Here is an 18285-nt window from a genome sequence, read left to right as displayed (position 1 = left end):
TACCATCTGTGTTGTATGAGGGGATGGAATGTGATGGCTGCTGGCAGCGTCAAACCTCCCGTTACATCCTTTATGGCGTAAATCTTTCAAGTTTTGGATTGATACCAACCAGTTAAGACCCTTAGCGTAACGAACCGTGGGTTTATTTTCAAGAAGTCCTTCCAAAATTGGACAAAAAGCGTCAAAGACTAGAATGATAAGTACTGCGCATAATCCGGGCACAGATCGTAGATACACAGGAAGTGACATCACATCGAGGCTTCCCATCGGTCGCGGCAGCCGTGGAGAGCTGACTCGGCTGCCTCCACGCCGAACTGAGCTCCGTCGTGCTGTTGTTGTGCTTTGTTGTTGGGGCGAGGTGTTGAAGTCGAACCGAACTTGTCGGCGTCAGGCTCAAGTTGTGTCACACTTACAGCCGTGGTGTTGTATGACAAGAATCGTGTCTCGCTGTCTGAGTTCAACCGGAGGTTTTTCAAACATCACTGCATAACGTGATGTGAATCATAGCCCGCTGTGAGGATTGAGCTTGATGCGTTCGAACAGAAATTGAATGCTTTCCAAAAACAATGTGGCAAGGGGAAGGACGTCGGTAGTGATTTCTGGACTGTCTATTCTTTGTCTAAGGTCTGCTGGACTTTGGTCTTGCTCAAAAGCGTGGGTCCTTCTAACTTATTATGCCTTGCTCTGTTTGTTAATGTTAATGTTATGTTAATGTTATGTTAAAACATGGAACAGGCGTCGTGACATTCTGATCTCGCATTGACCTCGGTACCTTTTATATAATAGAATTCGTCTTCAAGAAAACATCGATATTTTTCAGAGCGGTCAAGTTTGGTGACAACCCCTTCAGCCACGTTTACGTTCCAATCAAGAAGCGCGACCTACGATCCGACTTCAATATAACACTCGACTTTAGGACATTTTACCCCAATGGACTTTTACTCTATAATGAGGTAAGTTATCTCCGCAGATGTCGGAACGCCCATGCATATTTTATTTTCGATAAGGTACCATCGTAATTTGTTCAAACCGTTTGACATCTGCATTGTCTGTAAGTTTCTGAAATCCTATCATCATTGCGTGCGCTGGACATTTCTGAGGTAGTCAGTGGCCACTTTCCTACATTGTGATACTCCTGCTCCAAGTAAATATCCACGATACGCAACTCCGCCATGAGTTTGGTGACGAGGAGAGACGGGCAGGACCGGTCCCCAGCGCGAGGGTCTGTCGCGGCGCACAGACCACGGGTCGGTCGCGGTCCTGACCCTGCGGTGGGGTGATGACCGGTCCCGTCGCCCGGCAGGGGCGCGGCTCGGCCCGGCGGCCGAACGCGTCCGTCTCGACACTGACGCTGAGCCTGCGAGACGGCGCTGTCGTGCTGAACGTGCAGAAGGGCAGGAGAGGCATGGAGTTCAGCACCAAGGGACAGCTCAACGACGGAGACTGGAAAATGGTGAGTGCTGTGCGAGAGAGCCCCGCCGGCTGCTCGTTCGGGTGCCTGATGTCTCCCAGACGTTTGGAGAAATGCAACGTGCCTAAACACTAGTGAGGAGGAGGGGGGAGGCGTAATGTGCGACTTGTCATCCTGGCGTGACAGTGATCGGAATGGTCATCGTAGTTATGAGTACATATCTACACGTCGTACATCTACACCATACATCTATATCTATAGCTGTACATCGTACATCCATAGTTGTAAATTGTGGAGAGTTCATAGGTGCCGGCCATCACGCGCCAGGTCAGCAAGGCATTGGGCCTCTGCCTGGGTGCCGTCACGCCGTGTGTTGCCTGGCTGGTCCCCCGCGTCCGCGGCTGGGGCGCTCTGAGTGGCCCACCAGTCTCCCCCGACGTTCTGAGCGGCCCACCAGCTCCCTCTCCTCCGGCGTTCTGAGCGACTCACCAGCGCCCCCCCCCCCCCGGCGCTGAGCGGCTCACCAGCGCCCCCCTCCCCGGCGTTCTGAGCGGCTCACGAGCCCCCCCCCCCCCCGGCGTTCTGAGCGACTCACCAGCGCCCCCCCCCCCCCCAGGGTCCTGAGCGGCTCACCAGCGCCCCCCCCCCCGGCGTTCTGAGCGGCTCACAAGCCCCCCCGGCGTTCTGAGCGACTCATCAGCCCCCCCCCCGACGTTCTGAGCGGCTCACCAGCACCCCCCCCCCCCCGGCGTTCTGGGCGGCTCACCAGCGCCACCCGACGTTCTGAGCCGCCCACTAGCGCCCCCTCCCCACCCACGCCATTCTGAGCGGCTCACGAGCGCCGCCACTCGGCAGGTGACGCTGGAGAAGCGCCGGCGCCGGTACACGCTGCGGGTGAGCGGCGTGCCGGTGGCCAAGAAACGCGGCCCGCAAACGCTGCGGCCCGGCAGCGCCCTCTACATCGGCGGCCTGCCGCAAGAGGGCGTCGACACGCTCAGCGTCCGCCGCCTGCCCGGCCAAAAGAAGCTCGAACTGCTGGTGATTATGCAAGCGAGGGGGGACTGCGTGGCATAGTGGCTTAACACTTCATTATTTGTGGCATGGTTCACATAACTGACCGAGTGTTTCCTTCTTTTTTGGTGGTAGCCAGTTCACAAGTGAATACTAGATGAACCAGTGCTAGGGCCAAGTTGACACAGAGCTCCACGTCCCCAGCAAACGGAGGGCTTCAAAGGCTGCATGAAGCAGCTGGAGGTGCGCGGCCGGGTCATTGACCTGCCATCGCGGAGGAACATCATTCACAGGGTGGGCCAGTGCATGGCCCGGGTGGAACTGGGCACCTTCTTCGCCGGGGACGCCTTCGCTACGTATGGTAAGCGTCTACCGATCATGTTCATGACCATGATCTATCTCATTTACGCTGGTGAGTGTAACCAGTGCTTTGAAATGTCCAGCACCCAATACTTTTGCAGTACTTTTAATCGCAGTTTCATGCAGCCTTCAATAAAACGGAATACACTTCTTTGAAGCTGCGACGGATAGTACTTGCATGCAAGCCGATTGATCCGGCACAAGGCATGTGAGTCATGTGGGGTCATCATTGGTTCAGGTTTTGGTACCGTCCACAGGATGATAACCAATAAGTATCCCGCCAGTCATGGTATAATGCTCGTCGCAATCCACTCAGGGCGCGCTACCGATTTAGGCTCGGTGTAAGTTACTACACCTCGGCTTCGCGGCGCGCACATGATCACGTGCACGTTTAAGGACGAAAACGGGGACCCAGTTGATCTTGTGCACTAAGTGACTGGGTTACTCCTGGTGGTGCTCGCCAGCGCAATCGCTCAAAAGCGGATCCATGCCCAAGCAACTGGCCTGACGCGGGCCCCTCTGACCGCGATCTGCACCCCTCTGATGGCGATCGGTACCATTTGATGGCGATCTGGACCCCTCTGACGCCGTCCGCTTGACATGCAGCGGGCCCCTCTGACGGCGATCTGGACCCATCTGACCGCGATCTGGACCCATCTGACGCCGTCCGCCTGACGTGCGGCGGGCCATTCTGACGGCGATCTGGACCCACCTGACCGAGATCTGGACCCATCTGCCGCCGTCCGCCTGACATGCGGCGGGCCCCTCTGACCGCGATCTGACGCCGTCCGTCTGACATGCGGTGGGCCCCTCTGACCACCATCTGGACCCCTCTGACGCCGTCCGTCTGACGTGCGGCGGGCCCCTCTGACCACCATCCGGACCGCCGGCAGATGACAGTTTCCAGCTGGGGAGTATTGTGGAGTTGGCGGTGGACTTTCGGACGACGGAGCTGAGTGGAGTGCTCATAAGCGTGGCAGGACCGCCCGGCGGGCCGGCGCTTTCCCTCGAGATCACCGACGGCCAGGTGCGTGCCACCGCATGTTTCACAGCACGGACACGGACCGCGCGCACCTCATCGGCAGACAGTGGTGTGCAGTACTTCCGTGAATTCACTTCCGTTCTTGTTTTGATAAAAGCACGTCACTGACATGTCAACCCAACTATATCTCCATTCTTCTGGTTTTTCTCCCAAGGAATAAGGCTATTACTACTGTTTTATCTATGTTTGCTGAATACCATTTCATGAAGCTTGCCGCAATTTAGATAAAACATACAGAACTCGTTTACATTTTGCTAAGCGAGTTAAGTTAGACAATCAAAGACATTTAAGCAACCATATTAGGTGGATGTGCTCCAGAGTTTCTGACCCGTTAGAGTACGTCGTGTCTGACAAATCTCGCCGCGTGTCTTTCATTTCAGGTGGTCTTCTCAGTTCACAACGGCGGCTCCGAGCCAATACGAGCTCGGCAAAAGTTCCCCACCAAGTTCACCGTGTGCGATAACCGCTGGCACAGCGTCAAAGCCAACTATGTCAGGTACCAGGTACGTCCGCTGCGCACTTGGCACCGCCTCCCTTCAAATATCCGTCAAAACCAACATGGACCGCCAAAAATGAAAGACTGCGCGAAGGTCAGTTTGCTGGCGGCTGGTGCGCAGACCGCCAGCGTGAGATCTTTACACCAGTGACCCATGCCTCTGCACCGACAGGCGACTTTAAAGGTGGACAGGTATCCGGAGAGGTACGGCTTCTCGGCCAACGGACCCAGCCAGACGCCGAGCGGAGGCTTCCCACTATACATCGGCGGCCTGCCCGGTACGTCATCCGCTCACCTGCTCACGAGGCTGGTCATGATTATGATTATGATTATGATTATGATGATGATTATATGCCCCGGGTGTGCAGCGCCGGTGCAGTGCGGTGCTCCAGCGCCCCAGTTCTGACGTTCGCACTGTTTTCTCTCCGTTAGAGCGGGCCAGCAACTCGATCCTGCTGCAGCCGGACAACTTCAAAGGCTGCATCCGCAACATCGAGATAAACGGCGTACGCCGGGACTGGACCGACATGGCGCAGCTGACCAACGTGCTGCTCAACTCGTGCCCCGTCGAAGTGTGAGGCCCGGGGTCCGGACCGCGCCGGACGGTGAGGACCAGGTTCCGGGCCGCGGCGAGCGGTGAGGACCAGGTTCCGAGCCGCGGCGAGCGGTGAGGACCGGGGCCCGGACCGCGCCGGGCGGTGAGGACCGGGGTCCGGGCCGCGCCGGACGGTGAGGATCAGGTTCCGGGCCGCGGCGAGCGGTGAGGACCGGGGCCCGAACCGCGCCGGACGGCAAGGCCGCGGCGCACGTGACGGCCGAAGCCCGGCCGGGTGCGGAGGCCCAGAACGGCGTGAGGTAGAAACGTGCAGCTGGTAGGCTGCGCGAGTGAGCGACGAGTGCGCAGACCGCTTCCAAGTCACACCGGGGATGCAGCAAACGCCCAGGTGAACTGTGGGCGACTGCACGGGTCCAGCACGCACGTCGGCTGGTGCCGTACCATGACCGGTGCAGCACGCGAGGTATGCGGGCACGACTCAGGACAATCTGAGCATGGAAGAGTTGTCCAAGCCAATGGCTCGCAGCGCACATCCATGGCTCTGGACAAATGGACAAACCAAACAAGTCACCGGGACAAATGCCACAGCGCCCCATCAGAGCGCACATCAAAGGCAACGACGCGGTGACCTGCATGGTCGCTTACCGAACACGTTTAGAAGCGTGGGGCACCGTTTGGGTAGCGGCTGTTCCAAGAGGTACAAACAAGGCCGAGGAGATGGTACAAAGCTCGACTGCGTGGCGGGAGGGAACTGGAAGGCCCAGCTGGTCTTGGACCGTGAGCTGGAGCCGGACGCGTGAGGCGTGTGGGGTTCTGTGCGAAGCCCGGAGCGGGTAGGGGGGTCGGGGTGTGGTCGGCATTTCGATTGAGTGGTGCTGGCTCCGCCGGTAAAGCTTTGGCGCTGCAGGAGCCTTGGGGCCGTCTGTAGTTGTTGTTTCAGCTTTGTCACTGCCAGTGATGAATTGTGGAGTAAGTGGATTGCGTGGCGCTGCAATACTGTGTAGGTTGCGAAAGGGTTCTGCGGACGGTGTGTGTGGTGTCTGAATAGTTCATTAATCTATCGCATGAGCTGTTGTCTTACGTGTCGTCAGCCAGATTGGCGTTTTGCGTGTGTTTGTTTGTCAATGATGTGTTGCAGTAATTCTAGTCCTCTCCATCGCTTCATGTGACAAATGCTGCTGTTGTAATTGTGGTGTACGCGCTTTGGCGAAATGACTTTTACATACTTCATGTCTCGTGAAGGAGAATGCCCATATATGGTTTTTATCAAATTTTCGTTTCATTTTTGAGGCCTTGCACGTCATTGTGTCAACATTCTCAGTGCACTTCACCTTGTCTCACAAAGGCAGGATTAAGTCTGCGATCGGTCGAGAAGCTTTGCTGCCATTTTTTTTTTTTTAAAACTAACTTGCTTAACTACCCGTCGTCCACTGACAAGTGGCCGGGTCTGCTGCCACCCCGGCCCACCGCGGCGCAATGGACGGTGCGCTTATACCAATCCTATCGCTACAAACAATAACAAACCGAGTCGATTCTGAGCCTACGCAGAATCGCCTAACTTCGCAGAAAAGTACCACAGCACTGCAAAGAAGAGCTTCGGAATCCGAGGAAAACACAATGTCAAGGTCTTGAATGCGTCAACAGTGCTGCTCATTATAGTGTTTTCAAAGTGCTGTTTGTGCGCGTCTTGCCAACGTACCGGGATCCTGTTGGCATTCCGCTAATTACGTTGCAATATGAGTCGAGTCGTCCACTTCGAGGCAAAGAACAGCCGCTCTCGTCTGGCGCACTCTGCGGCCTGGACATGCTCTGTGACGACGCGTCGAGATGACCGGTACGGAGGTCACACGCAACCATAGCGCCTGTGTCACGGACTGAAGCACGTTAGCATGGGCCGGGGCTCGCCAAGAATGGCGCCAAGGGCACGACAGAAGGTATCGATAACTGGTGATTGTTCGGGCACCGTGGTGGATGTTCGGGCACCGTGGTGGGGAGGTCTTGCGAAAAGTTCCGCCCAGCGTGCGCGCCGACCCAAAGATGTTTTCTTCAGCCAAGAAAATAGCCCGTGAGTAGTGCATGCTTACATGCACTACACATGTATGTACACATGCATTATAGTATGTGAATGCGCGGATTTTGCTAGGGGCAGCTGCGCGGTAGCAACTTTGCATATTGACAAGCATGCTATGATTCCCCAATGTCACGTTTATTGAATATGCACATTATGCGAGTGTCAGCTGAGCGCGCTGACAAACACGACTGGATTACTCCAGGCGGCTTCGAATATCACAATAGCGTTACATCGACATTTGTAAGTTTCATCTCCGACGGCACCCCTGCGAAAATGTGCCCGCACACGCGCGAGGTGGTTTGGCCCAAGTCGTTGCACGTCACGATCTAGCAACAGAATTACACGATTACATTACACTGGGGCACTCCTGTCACCCACGATAAAATTGCATGATAAATCAACGTGACTACACGTATCTAACGCGACTAACATCAATCAGATAACGTTTCATACACTACACGACACATGTCAACGTGGCAAGAGAGCGCGGACCGTTGGTCAGCTAGCCCGTCCAGCGCGCCGCACACGACTACACGCACCGCGCGCTGACGTTCGTCTGCACGTCACGAGCTCGCGGTTGCTAGGCGGCTACACCCTCGCTGGGGGCGGCCTGATGGGAGCGCACGCCGTGCGCCGGTGCTGCCGCTTCGCGGCAACCCTCGCCCCGGGGGCGAGCGGCCCGGAGCGGCGCGACCGTCACAGCGCGTCTTCTCACGCATTCACGCACACACGCATGAGAGGATGGCGTATGTACAGATGGGGGCGGGCCGGCCGGCCTCACCGCAGCACCACGTTGCTGATGTACAGTTCGGGGTGGTCGGAGCGCGAGCCCTTCTTGAACGGGTTCCAGGAGTGGCGGCGCGCCGAGCCCTTGCTGTTCTGGCTGGCCAGGCTGCTGGCCGGGCTCGGCTTGCGGCTGGAGACGCCCGAGCTGACGCCCGAGCTGGAGAGCGAGCCCCAGGTCTTGTCTGAGAGCGGCGGCATGGGCGGCGGCCGCGGCGGCTCCGGCGTCTGCCGAGACAGCGGGTTCCGGTCAGGGGAGCTGGTTTACCGTCAGCACACGGGCAGCACCAGGCTACCGTGAGGGTATCAGCCTGACTTCAGCATGCATGTCGGCACGACGAACAGGGCTCGAGAAGTGGCCCCATTCACAAGCACTAACGCAGCCGGCGCGCGTTGTCCTCGTGACGGACGCACACACGATGCCGGCCAAAAGGCGCGCATGGTGCTTTTCGGCACAAGAGGCTGCACAACGGAAGCCGCCCGTTCGATTACTACTACCGCGCTTCACATAACTTTGCGCTCCACGCAACAGCTGACCCACCAATCACCGCAGCCGCAGCCTGGCCTGCACCGAACGTGTTTGACGGGCTGCGGCCGTGCGCTGCGAACGCCGACTCACCTGTTCTGTCTTGTCCATGGGCGTGATGATGTGCAGCTGGAACTCGCTGCCCGCGCGCCGTATCTGTGCCACCACCTCCGTGTGGCTGCTCCACTTGAGGTCCTCGCCGTTCAGGCCGGCGATGTAGTCGCCTTCCTTCAGACCCACGCGCTGGGGGCACGGTCATAGCGCACGTCACGCCTAGTCACGGTCTGGGACCGGCAGCGCCCCCTGGCGGGACGGCATGGAAAACACGGCCGCTCTGGGCCTTGGTTCAGACCGAGAAACATGGTGCGTTGTATCAGAGATGTGGTATGCACCTGACTGGAGACGGTGTCATTTGGAAACCGATGTTCCCGCTTAACATCACTGATCATCGTTGTTCATTATTCCGGCCAGTTTGATCCCAAGCCAAACAACATACGAGTCGCTCAATTCTAATAATGATTCCTCTAAATTTCAAAATCAGCCAAAGTAAAAATGGTGGCGAGGCAGTTTGTAGTGGCACTGGTGGGAATTTAGCTGATACTTAGACAACTTCTCGGGGTCACTAGCACGATAGAAGGCACCGTCAAAGCATCACACTTCAGTACCAAAGCGGGAAGAACAACCCGAGCGGACGAACCAGCCGGCATTCCTCACCTCGGCCAGCCCGGCCGGCTCCACGCCGACCACCACGACGGGCGCCTCCATCTTGACGCTGAAGCCCAGCCCCTCGCCGGGCAGGCGGTGGATGTGGACGGTCCGCGGCGCCGACCAGTGATGGTGAGCCGAGAACACCTCGACCGGGCCCAGCGCCCGGAACAGGTCGGTCACCTGGTGCTGGCTGAAGTCGGGCGCCTGCAGCGACAGCTGGTACTTGGACGAGCCTGCAACGGAGGCGACACGCTCCAGAGCGCGGCGGAGACCCGGGAGGGGGGGGGGGGCGTCTGTTCCCGCGCCGGTATATCACCTACTTACTGGCTTCGCAACGTGTTTGTTGGGGCCTTAGGAAATTCCCTGAACATTGCTGCGCTTAACGTTTGGTCTGACCCTTAAGCCTCACACCAGGGTGCATTCATGGGCCTTGCTAGCATCGGCAACACACGGCTAGCCTGCATCTCGCTCGCGGGAAATCATCAAAGTCGCACATCCGGAGTCATAAACGATGCTTATCCTCCTCTCTGCGTGTCAGCGGCCCACCGGCCCGTGCATCGCACCGCATCAGCATCGCGCCCGTGTGTCGCATCCCATCAGCATCGCGCCCGTGTATCGCATCCCATCAGCATCGCACCCGTGCATCGCATCCCATCAGCATCGCACCCGTGCATCGCATCCCATCAGTATCGTACCGGTGATGACGGGCGCGTCCACGGGCTCGTCGAAGTCGTCCTCGCGCTCCAGCAGGCCGTACTGCTCGCTGCTCAGCTCCAGCGCCAGCCGCAGCACGTGGCGCAGCATGTCGCGCTTGCGCAGCTCGCGCGCCATCCGGTACAGGCGCAGACTCTCCTCGTGCAGCACGATGGCCTCGCGCAGGTGGCATTTGGCTGGGAACGGCACCGACGGTCAGGGCGGCGGTCAGGGTCACCTGACGGGGGGCGGGAGAGGGGGAGGGGGTGGTCCGATCTCGCAGCCACACGGTTCTGATCATCTTGTATGCGCTACTGCTCGTGAGCCAACAAATGGTCGGGATTCGGTCGTGGCCAGGTAAAATTAAGAGCACAGGGATGAGCACAGGGATAATGCAAACACTTGCGGTTGACGCACCCCAAGGCCAACTACATCAACATGCTCGCCAGTGCACCCGCGTCCACCTCGAGAACAGCTGGGTTTCACGCTGGCCCCTTTGGTCCCAGATGAGTGTTGACGGTCAGCTGTGACGTACCCAGGTAGTCCTGCTGGACCTTGTTGTGCGGCACCTTGTGTTCAACGGAGAGCAGCTGCCCCTCCCGGTCCCTCTGCGACAGCTGCAGCGTGTCGGCCATTCTCCTGCTCAGGGGACCCTCGTGCTCCAGCAGGCCTGTGCACAGTCGAGCACGAGTGCAGGGGTCACCACTGCGCTACAGCCAGCGAGCCATCGGCCGGGCCTCATCCAATAACTCCTCATAATAAATTGCATGCCGTGTTTCTGGTCTCGATTAATCAGAAACGGCGGCAGCTAGCTGAAAATCCTGGTATGCACAACAGTCGTCAGTTTCATGTGCACCTGTTCTCTGCCTTTCTGGAGTTAATCGAGCTGGTCAAAGAACGCACACAGGTCTCGCGAGACTCGAGCTAACCGAGCTGTGCTTGGGGCACCACCTGCGGTGAAGCAAGCCAGGATATGTACATTGATCGGATCGGACCCGAACTGTTGTCAAAATACGAACAGCATACAACCCATGCCAGGACAAATGTCATTGAGATAGTGTAGAGCACAGCAGAGAAAGGCAATGCATTTTTACGCGTCTAAATTGAATTTCAGAGACCGTGCCAGCCATGTATTAACACAGAGGCTACCTCAGCAATATACTCGCCCGCTGTCTGCTCGCAAAATGATTCCTCTAGTGCTATTTTCAGTGCACATTTCGGCAGCGTCAGCCAACGCTAATCTGTTCTTTTGTGACTGTCTGGTCGGCACTTACCGACGGCGAAATGATGATGAGAGATGGCGGTGTAATACACTTCCTTAATGTGGATCAGCTGCTGCCACGACACGGGCAGGGACTCCTGCACGGACGGTGCTGCCATCTGCTCCCGTAGCCGGTGGTACACCTCGGCCACCTGCCGGTCACAGAACGGCTGTTCAGAGATCTTGGTGCCTTGTCATATACGCGGTGTACGATAGAGCCTAGATATTCCGGCATGGCAGGGTTGCACTTTTATTTACACCGAAAGGGTCGCATATATCTATCTATCTATCTATCTATCTATCTATCTATATATATATATATATATATATATATATATATATATATATATACATATATAAGTAGATGCATGCCCCAAAACGGACTTAGTGCCGGTGACCATTATTTGTCACAATCGCCAGCAGAAAGAGCCTCTTACCTTATGTTTTGTTTGTCATGTGTGCATTTCAAACACTCGCACCAATCATGGATCTGTAAAAGGCGTCACGACGGGCCGGTGATGGTATGCTAGTCATTGTCTTTCATGCCCACCTGTGCGGCCTCCTGGCCGATATCCAGCTGAGCGCTGAGGTCTTGCTTCTCTTCAGGAAGGAGCAGCTTCTCCAGAAGACACTCCTTAGCCTGCGCCAGCAGCAGGTTGGCCAGCACGTCCAAAACATCAGCGTCCAGGTCTCGACTGGGAGCGTTCGAGAAGTTCTCCAAGATGTACCTGTTAAGCATAAGTTTCGTTAGCAAGCAGCCCGCATCAGTGCATTATCGCGTTCGGCGTCGTGTCAGTCCAGGGAGTACACCACAAACCGGAGAGAAATTTCGGGAATACCAGCGTCATCGATTTAAGATTGTTTCTGTGGTCATCTGAGATGAAACGTGAGATGGTGATGCTAATACAGTTCAGCAGCCCATGATGATGATGATGGTGGTGGTAACCAATCGATCTTCGAAGAGTCGCAAGCACTCGGCTTTATAGCATCCATCTTAAGCCCAGTGAAACATCAGCTGCACGTACTTGCCCACAGCGCTGCCTAAGCCTCATCTATAGATGCCACCTGCCCGCAGGTAGCTGTCAACAGTGCTGCTCAGGCCTCACCTGTAGATGCGGCTGCCCGCAGGTAGCTGTCAACAGCGCTGTCCAAGCCCCACCTGTAGATGCCACCTGCACGCAGGTAGCTGTCGACGGTGCTGTTCTGGTCTCACCTGTAGATGCCGGCTGCCCGCAGGTAGCTGTCGACGGCACTGTCCAGGCCCTCCTGCGTGCCGCGCTCCTGGCGCGCCGCCAGCTGGCTGTACAGCGCCGCCATGTTGAACAGGACCGACGCCTTCTCGAACGCGACGGTTCGCTGGCAGCTGGGCAGACCCGTCAGCGAGTCGTACCTGCGAGAGTGGTCGCAGAGGGTCAGCGGCCCGGCGCGGTCCATCGCGGATCGATCGACGAAGCCATCGGCGCGTGGTCGACGGATGTCATGTTCCTTATGGACCCGGCGTGCTATAGGTGGGGAATGGGTAGACTCTTGATGTCGCTGATTGGTGGGCTGGGCGAATGCCAGCCACGATCAGGCAGAGCAGTTTATGCATGGATGGTATTCAGCTGGAAATGTCCGCGCCATGACACGCCCCGCGGCTCGTCCAATCAAAGCGTCAGGCGCTATGTCAACGTCACAAAAAACAGCGGTTATCCAGAAGTGAAGGAAAGGTCTGATGGGTGAACAAATATAGCTATGAGACGACCAACCCACTGATGCGGAGCATTATAAATGCATACCAAGCTCGAAGAAAGACAATTTTATTCCAGATAATTATATGGACATGCGCTGCGTTTACAGGTGTGGACGGTCAGTCAGCATCGTGATAGCGTGCGTCAGAGTCATCGGAAAATCACCTCTGTCAAAAACAAATAAAATTATGCATGTTTATCCCTCCCGTACGTCTCTGGGTCAGGGAAGGTGACCCTGGGACAAACACTGGGCACTGTGGCGAAACGACGTGTCACGTTGTTCCCCGCAGCTTGTGTCCCCTCCGCCCCGACTACAACCACAAGTCACGAGCGAGCGTACCGCAGACAGGGCCTCGCACGTGCCGAACGCTGTAAAAGCTTGCACTAGCGCTCGGACCCCATGCAACCGCTGTCCGAACGCACAGACAGTGATGCTGACAAACACAAGTGCGGTGACAGAGGTTTCCTCGTGTCTCCCACCCAGACCTGGTCAAGGTCGGGTGCATCCGGGACCAGTCATCTCCACTGCGTGTGCGTGTGCGTGGGCGTCCAGTGACAGTCCGATCCGGGGTAAATACGCGCGCCGGGCGCCTGGCTGACTCCAGTCGACGCCACGGAATGTCAATCCTGCCGTCACGCTCGGCCGCGGGCCGGAGGGCCGCCGTAAACAGGCGCCTAGCGCGGGCACTGGACGGGACGAGCGAGGCCGGGCGGGCGCGACACGCCAACCGGCGGGGCGAGGCCAGGCTGCGGCCCCGCAGACACGCTCGCGGACCGCCGGGGTGCCCCGGCCAGCAGCTGCGCCTGGGTCAGCCGCCGGCTGCCCCTGGTCGTTCGCGATGCTTTGCCGGCCTGGACTCAATGACGCGCACGGTAATGGCGTTGCCTACTGCCAGGGCGCTCTGCATGTGCTGACATCGTCTGCACCTTGCCGGCGGCAAAGCGGACTCCGTCGGGAAATGAATGACTGCGCCGGTGTGGACTACAGGGGCTCAGCTGCTTCTCATGGTCAACGATAAGATCATTAACGATCAAAATGGCCAGTTGAGCCAGCCAATCCTGGCACTTAGAGAAGTGCGAGCGTGGGCGGACGTGATATGTGCGTGTGCGTGCGCCTGCCACCGCTGGACCATCGCCGGTGATAACGGCGCACGCACCGCCGCCTACGCACGGCGCGGGCCAATCAAGCCGGGCACCCAGCATGGAGAGTGAAATCGGACACTTTCCAGTGGCGGCCGCCCGCAGAGGACACTGGCCGCCCCTCCCAGCCGCCGACTGTAGCAGGGCCCACGCCCCGGCTGCGTTCCCAGCCGCTCTCGGCCGCTCCCCTGGGAATGGCCAGCGACACCGGTCGGTTTCTCCGCCGGCCGGTGCCGCGCCACCGCCGCGAGGCGACGGAGGACGGGCTGCCGGCCGTGACATCGCCGGACGGTCCGGCCCATGGGTGACGTCACGGACCGGATGCGGACGGGCTGGAGTCGGCCCGTCGGCCGGTCGGTCGGCCGGCCGGCGGACGGGTCGCAGGACGGCCAGGGAAAGTGTCCCCGCCGGGACACGGCGGCAGAGCACGCCGAGGCCGGCGGCGCAGCTGCGTGGCACAGCTTGGAGAGGGTCACACAAGCGCGCGCACGACAGATCAGCGGCCAGCACGACTGACGAGCGCGTGCTGCGCGTGCGCTGTCCGCGTCACGTAGGGGCATGCAGACGTCACGTCTGTTGTTGTCACGTGGACGTTGCTCGTCATTTTAATGACGTCACTGCAAAAATATGGCAAATATCGATCACTTTGCGACAAGGTCAGTGGTACTTCGCCCGGGAAATATACGTTGACGCTCCGGGAACATTCAACACCAGTCGACCGTCACATCTGTGGTTGTCTTGATGGTTGACGAGGGAGATCGAAGGAATAACTTATGGCGCACAGTTCATAGGAATAGGGGTCAGATGGATGTAAATGTCTTGCCGCGGGTGGCAGCGTGTCTCTCTCACTCCCCATCGGTGCCAGTGCGGGTCACTCTCCGGGATGTGCGGAGTTCCCCATCGGTGGCGGTGTGGGTCTCTCTCCAAGATGTGCGGAGTTCCCCAAGGTGCCAGTGCGAGTCACTCTCCGGGATGTGCGGAGTTCTCCATCGGTGGCGGCGTGTGTTACACACCACTCCCCATCGGTGCCGGTGCGGGTCACTCACCACTCGAAGTGGATGCCAAGACTGCGGTCCGGAGGGAAGAAGCGGCGCTCGATGAAGTACAGCTGGTTGTAGTACTCGAACAGCAGCGCCAGTCCCGTCTGGTTCCGCTCTGGCGTCCGCATCGCCTGCCAGCGGAGCACCGATGTCACCCACCACGTCGACCACCCGGCCCGGCCGCGCGCCGACGTGGAGGTACGAGCAGAACCTGTTTGGGCACGGTTTTATCGCAGCATATACGTAGCAAGGGTGGTACTGCGGACTTACTGCTCAATGTTAGGAGCTTAAACAAAGTCCGACAAGGTATTACTCCAGATTTCCCCTCGCAGCCTTAAGAAACTTCTGTTTGTGTCCGTATGGGCCACAAAAAATACTATGCAGGAAAGGTGTTTCAATGCCTGACTTTTTAATAACAGACATGGATCAGCTACGTGAATCTTCCTCATAGGAGAGGCCAGAGGCAAACGCCACGAGCAAGGGCATAACAGACGTTAAAAGGTAACACCTCCAGACAATGGCTGAACCGGCTGAACAACAGCTCTAGCGGCAGTGGCAGCCATTTCAACAGTGGCTTCGACCGAGCGACCTCCGTGGGACACCACACGAGGTCAAGCCTGAGAACGGCCCATCTGCGTGCAAGACTTTGCACTGAAGTAGCTTGTAGCGCATGCCTGGTAGTAGGCATGCGCTACAAGCAGGCAGACATGCACTACGAGCACTGAAATAGCTTGTAGTGCATGCCTGGCAGCAGGCATGCATTACAAGCAGGCAGACATGCACTACAAGCACTAACATAGCTTCTAGTGCATGCCTTACATGCTCTTGAACCCCTTGTGTCAGCGACCATTTATGAAACGCCGGGAAGGTGTATTATCTTCTGCGGTGCTGACCAGTAGCTCTCCCCACACGATGTTCGAATCATGGCGATGCGGGACCCCACACGCGGAGCAGTATCTGTTGGTGGTGGGCCTAGCCGTCTCCCTCGGTCCCTTCGCGACCGGCCGCTGCCGCTCCACCCGGCCTGTTCCCCTTGGTCACGTCGCGGCCGGCCGCTGCCGCTCGAGCCGGCCAGTCCCCCTCGGTCCCGCCGCGGCCGGTTACTGCCGCTAGAGCCGGCCCGTCCCCTTCGGTTCCGTCGCAGCCGGCCGCCGCCGCTTCCGAGCCGGCTCATCCCCCTCGGCCCCGCCGCGGCCGGCCGCTGCCGCTCGAGCCGGCCCATCCTCCGCACGGGGACAGACACTGGAGCGGCGGACAGCTGGCCAGCGCCGCGGGCGGTCCGTGACTCAGCCCGTTTCGCCCCCATAAGGCTGCGGCCGGAGCCGGTGGTCGACCGCTGTCCCAGCAGCCGGTGTCCGCTGTCCCAACCGCGGAGCGCCAAGGCGGCCGCCGGTGGCCGACGCTCACCTGGCGTGTGTTGGTGAAGTCCTGGATGGCGCCGGCGTACTTCTGAGCGTCCTCGCTGTAGTGCTCCAGGATAAAGTCCTGCGGGTCACACGGGTACGTAGGTGAGGGAGCCTTGTTCGCTCGGGCCGGCTGGTGCGAAAGTGAGTTGGCCTCGCCATTTTCAAGGTATTGCGCGGTGAATGTCCTGCATGCCACCTGCACTTCCGTCCAAACTAATAATGCGCTGTGATGATTCAACGGCTCCCTTTTCGGGACGATGATCACGAACGAGTCACGCCAGGAACTGATGACGTAAATGTCGGTAAGGAGACCGCAGAGCCAACCGGAAACAGCAATGGAAGCAGGTGATAGAGGGACAACCGTACCTTGAAGGCGTCTCCGAAGTCGATGTACTTCGTCTCCTTTAACCCGAAGGGAATCATAGGAATGTACGGTGTTCCGCTGCGAACGATAATAAAGCACGGTCATATGCACGCAGCATGTGACGGACTTCCTTTATTTAAAATCCCACGGCAGTAAAGCACAGGAGAGGAGTGCAGCTAAAACAGGGAATTTCATGTTGCGGGGAACCTTCAACGGATGTTGGGCATTGCTGACGCCTTCTGGTCCGTGCTCTTGGTCCATGCCCTTGGACCGCTGACCTTGGGTGACATGGTCGGAATGTCGATACATGCATGATGGGCGGGGGTGCCGCCTAAGAAACAGGCGAAGTCCATTCTGTCCTGGACTTATCTATGTCTTGACCAAGCTCACACTCACCACCGTCTACTTGTCAGGGTTTTCAGCCCCGCAATTAAGTGCTCAGCTCGCAAGAACTACGCGTACATTTAATCAGTTGGTGGCTGGAGCGGGTAACCGTCACATGCGAACACGCAACCACATATTTTTGCGGAGCGCAGTGCCTGATTTTGTTTGGTTCGTGACCCCTGAAGGCGATAACAAGCTTGCTCATGCGTCGTTAGCTTTAGACCCTTCCAGCATCAGCGTCGCCTTGTTAGTCTGAACACGGGGTTAATTGTGTTTTGATCCAGCTCACGCACCCTTGCAGCCGCGAGATCTGATAAAGGCTGCGGTAAATGTGTGTGCTATCAAGACACATAGCCTGAAAATTGAATATGCTGGTCTTCAGCTGTCAGTCAATAGATGATTGATCACACTATTGAACTGTATACAGCTGATTAGCTCATATACAGAGAGATTTCAAATGCAAGCGAAGAAGAAAACTTGTACCAGATGCAAGCCAGCGGTACTAACAATTAAACAAGTATCATTAATGATATCTCACGAAGCCCATTTATTCGAAAATACACTCCATAAAGATATATATATATATATATATATATATATATATATATTGTTATGCTTTATTATATATATATATACATATATATATATAATAATAAAGCATAACAACGCTCTCGCGCTGCCTTACCTATCACCCTGGTAGATTTCCACTGAGCTATTGAGGTCCGATAGCTCTTCCTTCAGATACTGAAGGTTGGAACTGACAAAGCTCAGCTCCAAAGACACGGCTTGTCGCACCTTCTTGTTTTCCGCAGCTCTGGCAGTGGACAGGGGAACATACCTCAGCATTAGGTTGTCTCCGCGTTACTGAACAGACAGGAAAATACTTCGCACTTCGCTCGATGCACGACAAACCTTTGACTTTGGGCTTGTCGCACGCGCGTGTATTGAAATGTACTGAGGGTACAACACCGCGAGGTTTCCGGAATACAAACCCCGCACACATCACACCATCCCAAGAGGGAGATTTACAAGACATGAACAAAACACCAGCACCAGGTGGTGGCCGGTGGTGAAATCCAAGGGCGGCGGCACAAGGCACCACGCGCCTTTTGAGTCTCTGCCAGCGCCACAGGCCGGTGTCAGAGGTCAACGGGGTCACGTCCCGACACCTCGTGCGTGCGTACATTGGTACAGCAGACAAATGGCAACTGTTGGGAGGCGCTTACAGACAGCTTGAGGTCAGCCAAGTCTTTAACGAGATGTCGTAACGCCCAGCCCGGGGACGGCGTCGCCTCCTCCCCAA

At 57.3% G+C, this 18285-nt stretch overlaps 2 protein-coding genes across 2 annotated transcripts; one reads left to right on the top strand and one right to left on the bottom strand.

Annotated features, from left to right (window-relative positions):
• The first annotated feature begins 823 nt into the window (after positions 1 to 823).
• LOC119114873 (laminin subunit alpha-1) lies at positions 824 to 5003 on the top strand. Its single transcript, XM_037238934.1, has 8 exons — positions 824 to 953; positions 1304 to 1453; positions 2267 to 2449; positions 2627 to 2783; positions 3676 to 3809; positions 4205 to 4327; positions 4493 to 4598; positions 4753 to 5003. The coding sequence occupies exons 2-8, from the start codon at positions 1406 to 1408 to the stop codon at positions 4896 to 4898; spliced, it is 897 nt and encodes a 298-aa protein (XP_037094829.1). The 5' UTR covers positions 824 to 953; positions 1304 to 1405; the 3' UTR covers positions 4899 to 5003.
• Positions 5004 to 7660: 2657 nt separating this feature from the next.
• On the bottom strand, positions 7661 to 17796 carry LOC119114872 (rhophilin-2; the record flags this gene model as incomplete). Its single annotated transcript, XM_037238933.1, is given in 12 exon segments — positions 7661 to 7958; positions 8350 to 8499; positions 8971 to 9197; positions 9660 to 9854; positions 10193 to 10327; positions 10932 to 11070; positions 11469 to 11646; positions 12132 to 12308; positions 14835 to 14959; positions 16236 to 16313; positions 16601 to 16676; positions 17668 to 17796. Coding segments are annotated over 12 exon segments (1843 nt in total), but the record flags the coding sequence as incomplete, so codon positions are not given.
• Positions 17797 to 18285: the final 489 nt, after the last annotated feature.

The sequence above is a fragment of the Pollicipes pollicipes genome, unplaced genomic scaffold (genome assembly GCF_011947565.3).
Source record: "Pollicipes pollicipes isolate AB1234 unplaced genomic scaffold, Ppol_2.1 Scaffold_3087;HRSCAF=3621_pilon_pilon_pilon, whole genome shotgun sequence".
NCBI classification, from domain to species: Eukaryota; Metazoa; Arthropoda; class Thecostraca; order Pollicipedomorpha; family Pollicipedidae; genus Pollicipes; species Pollicipes pollicipes.
The sequence above is the reverse complement of the archived record's forward strand: the minus strand, read 5'-3'. Positions and strand labels throughout refer to the sequence as shown.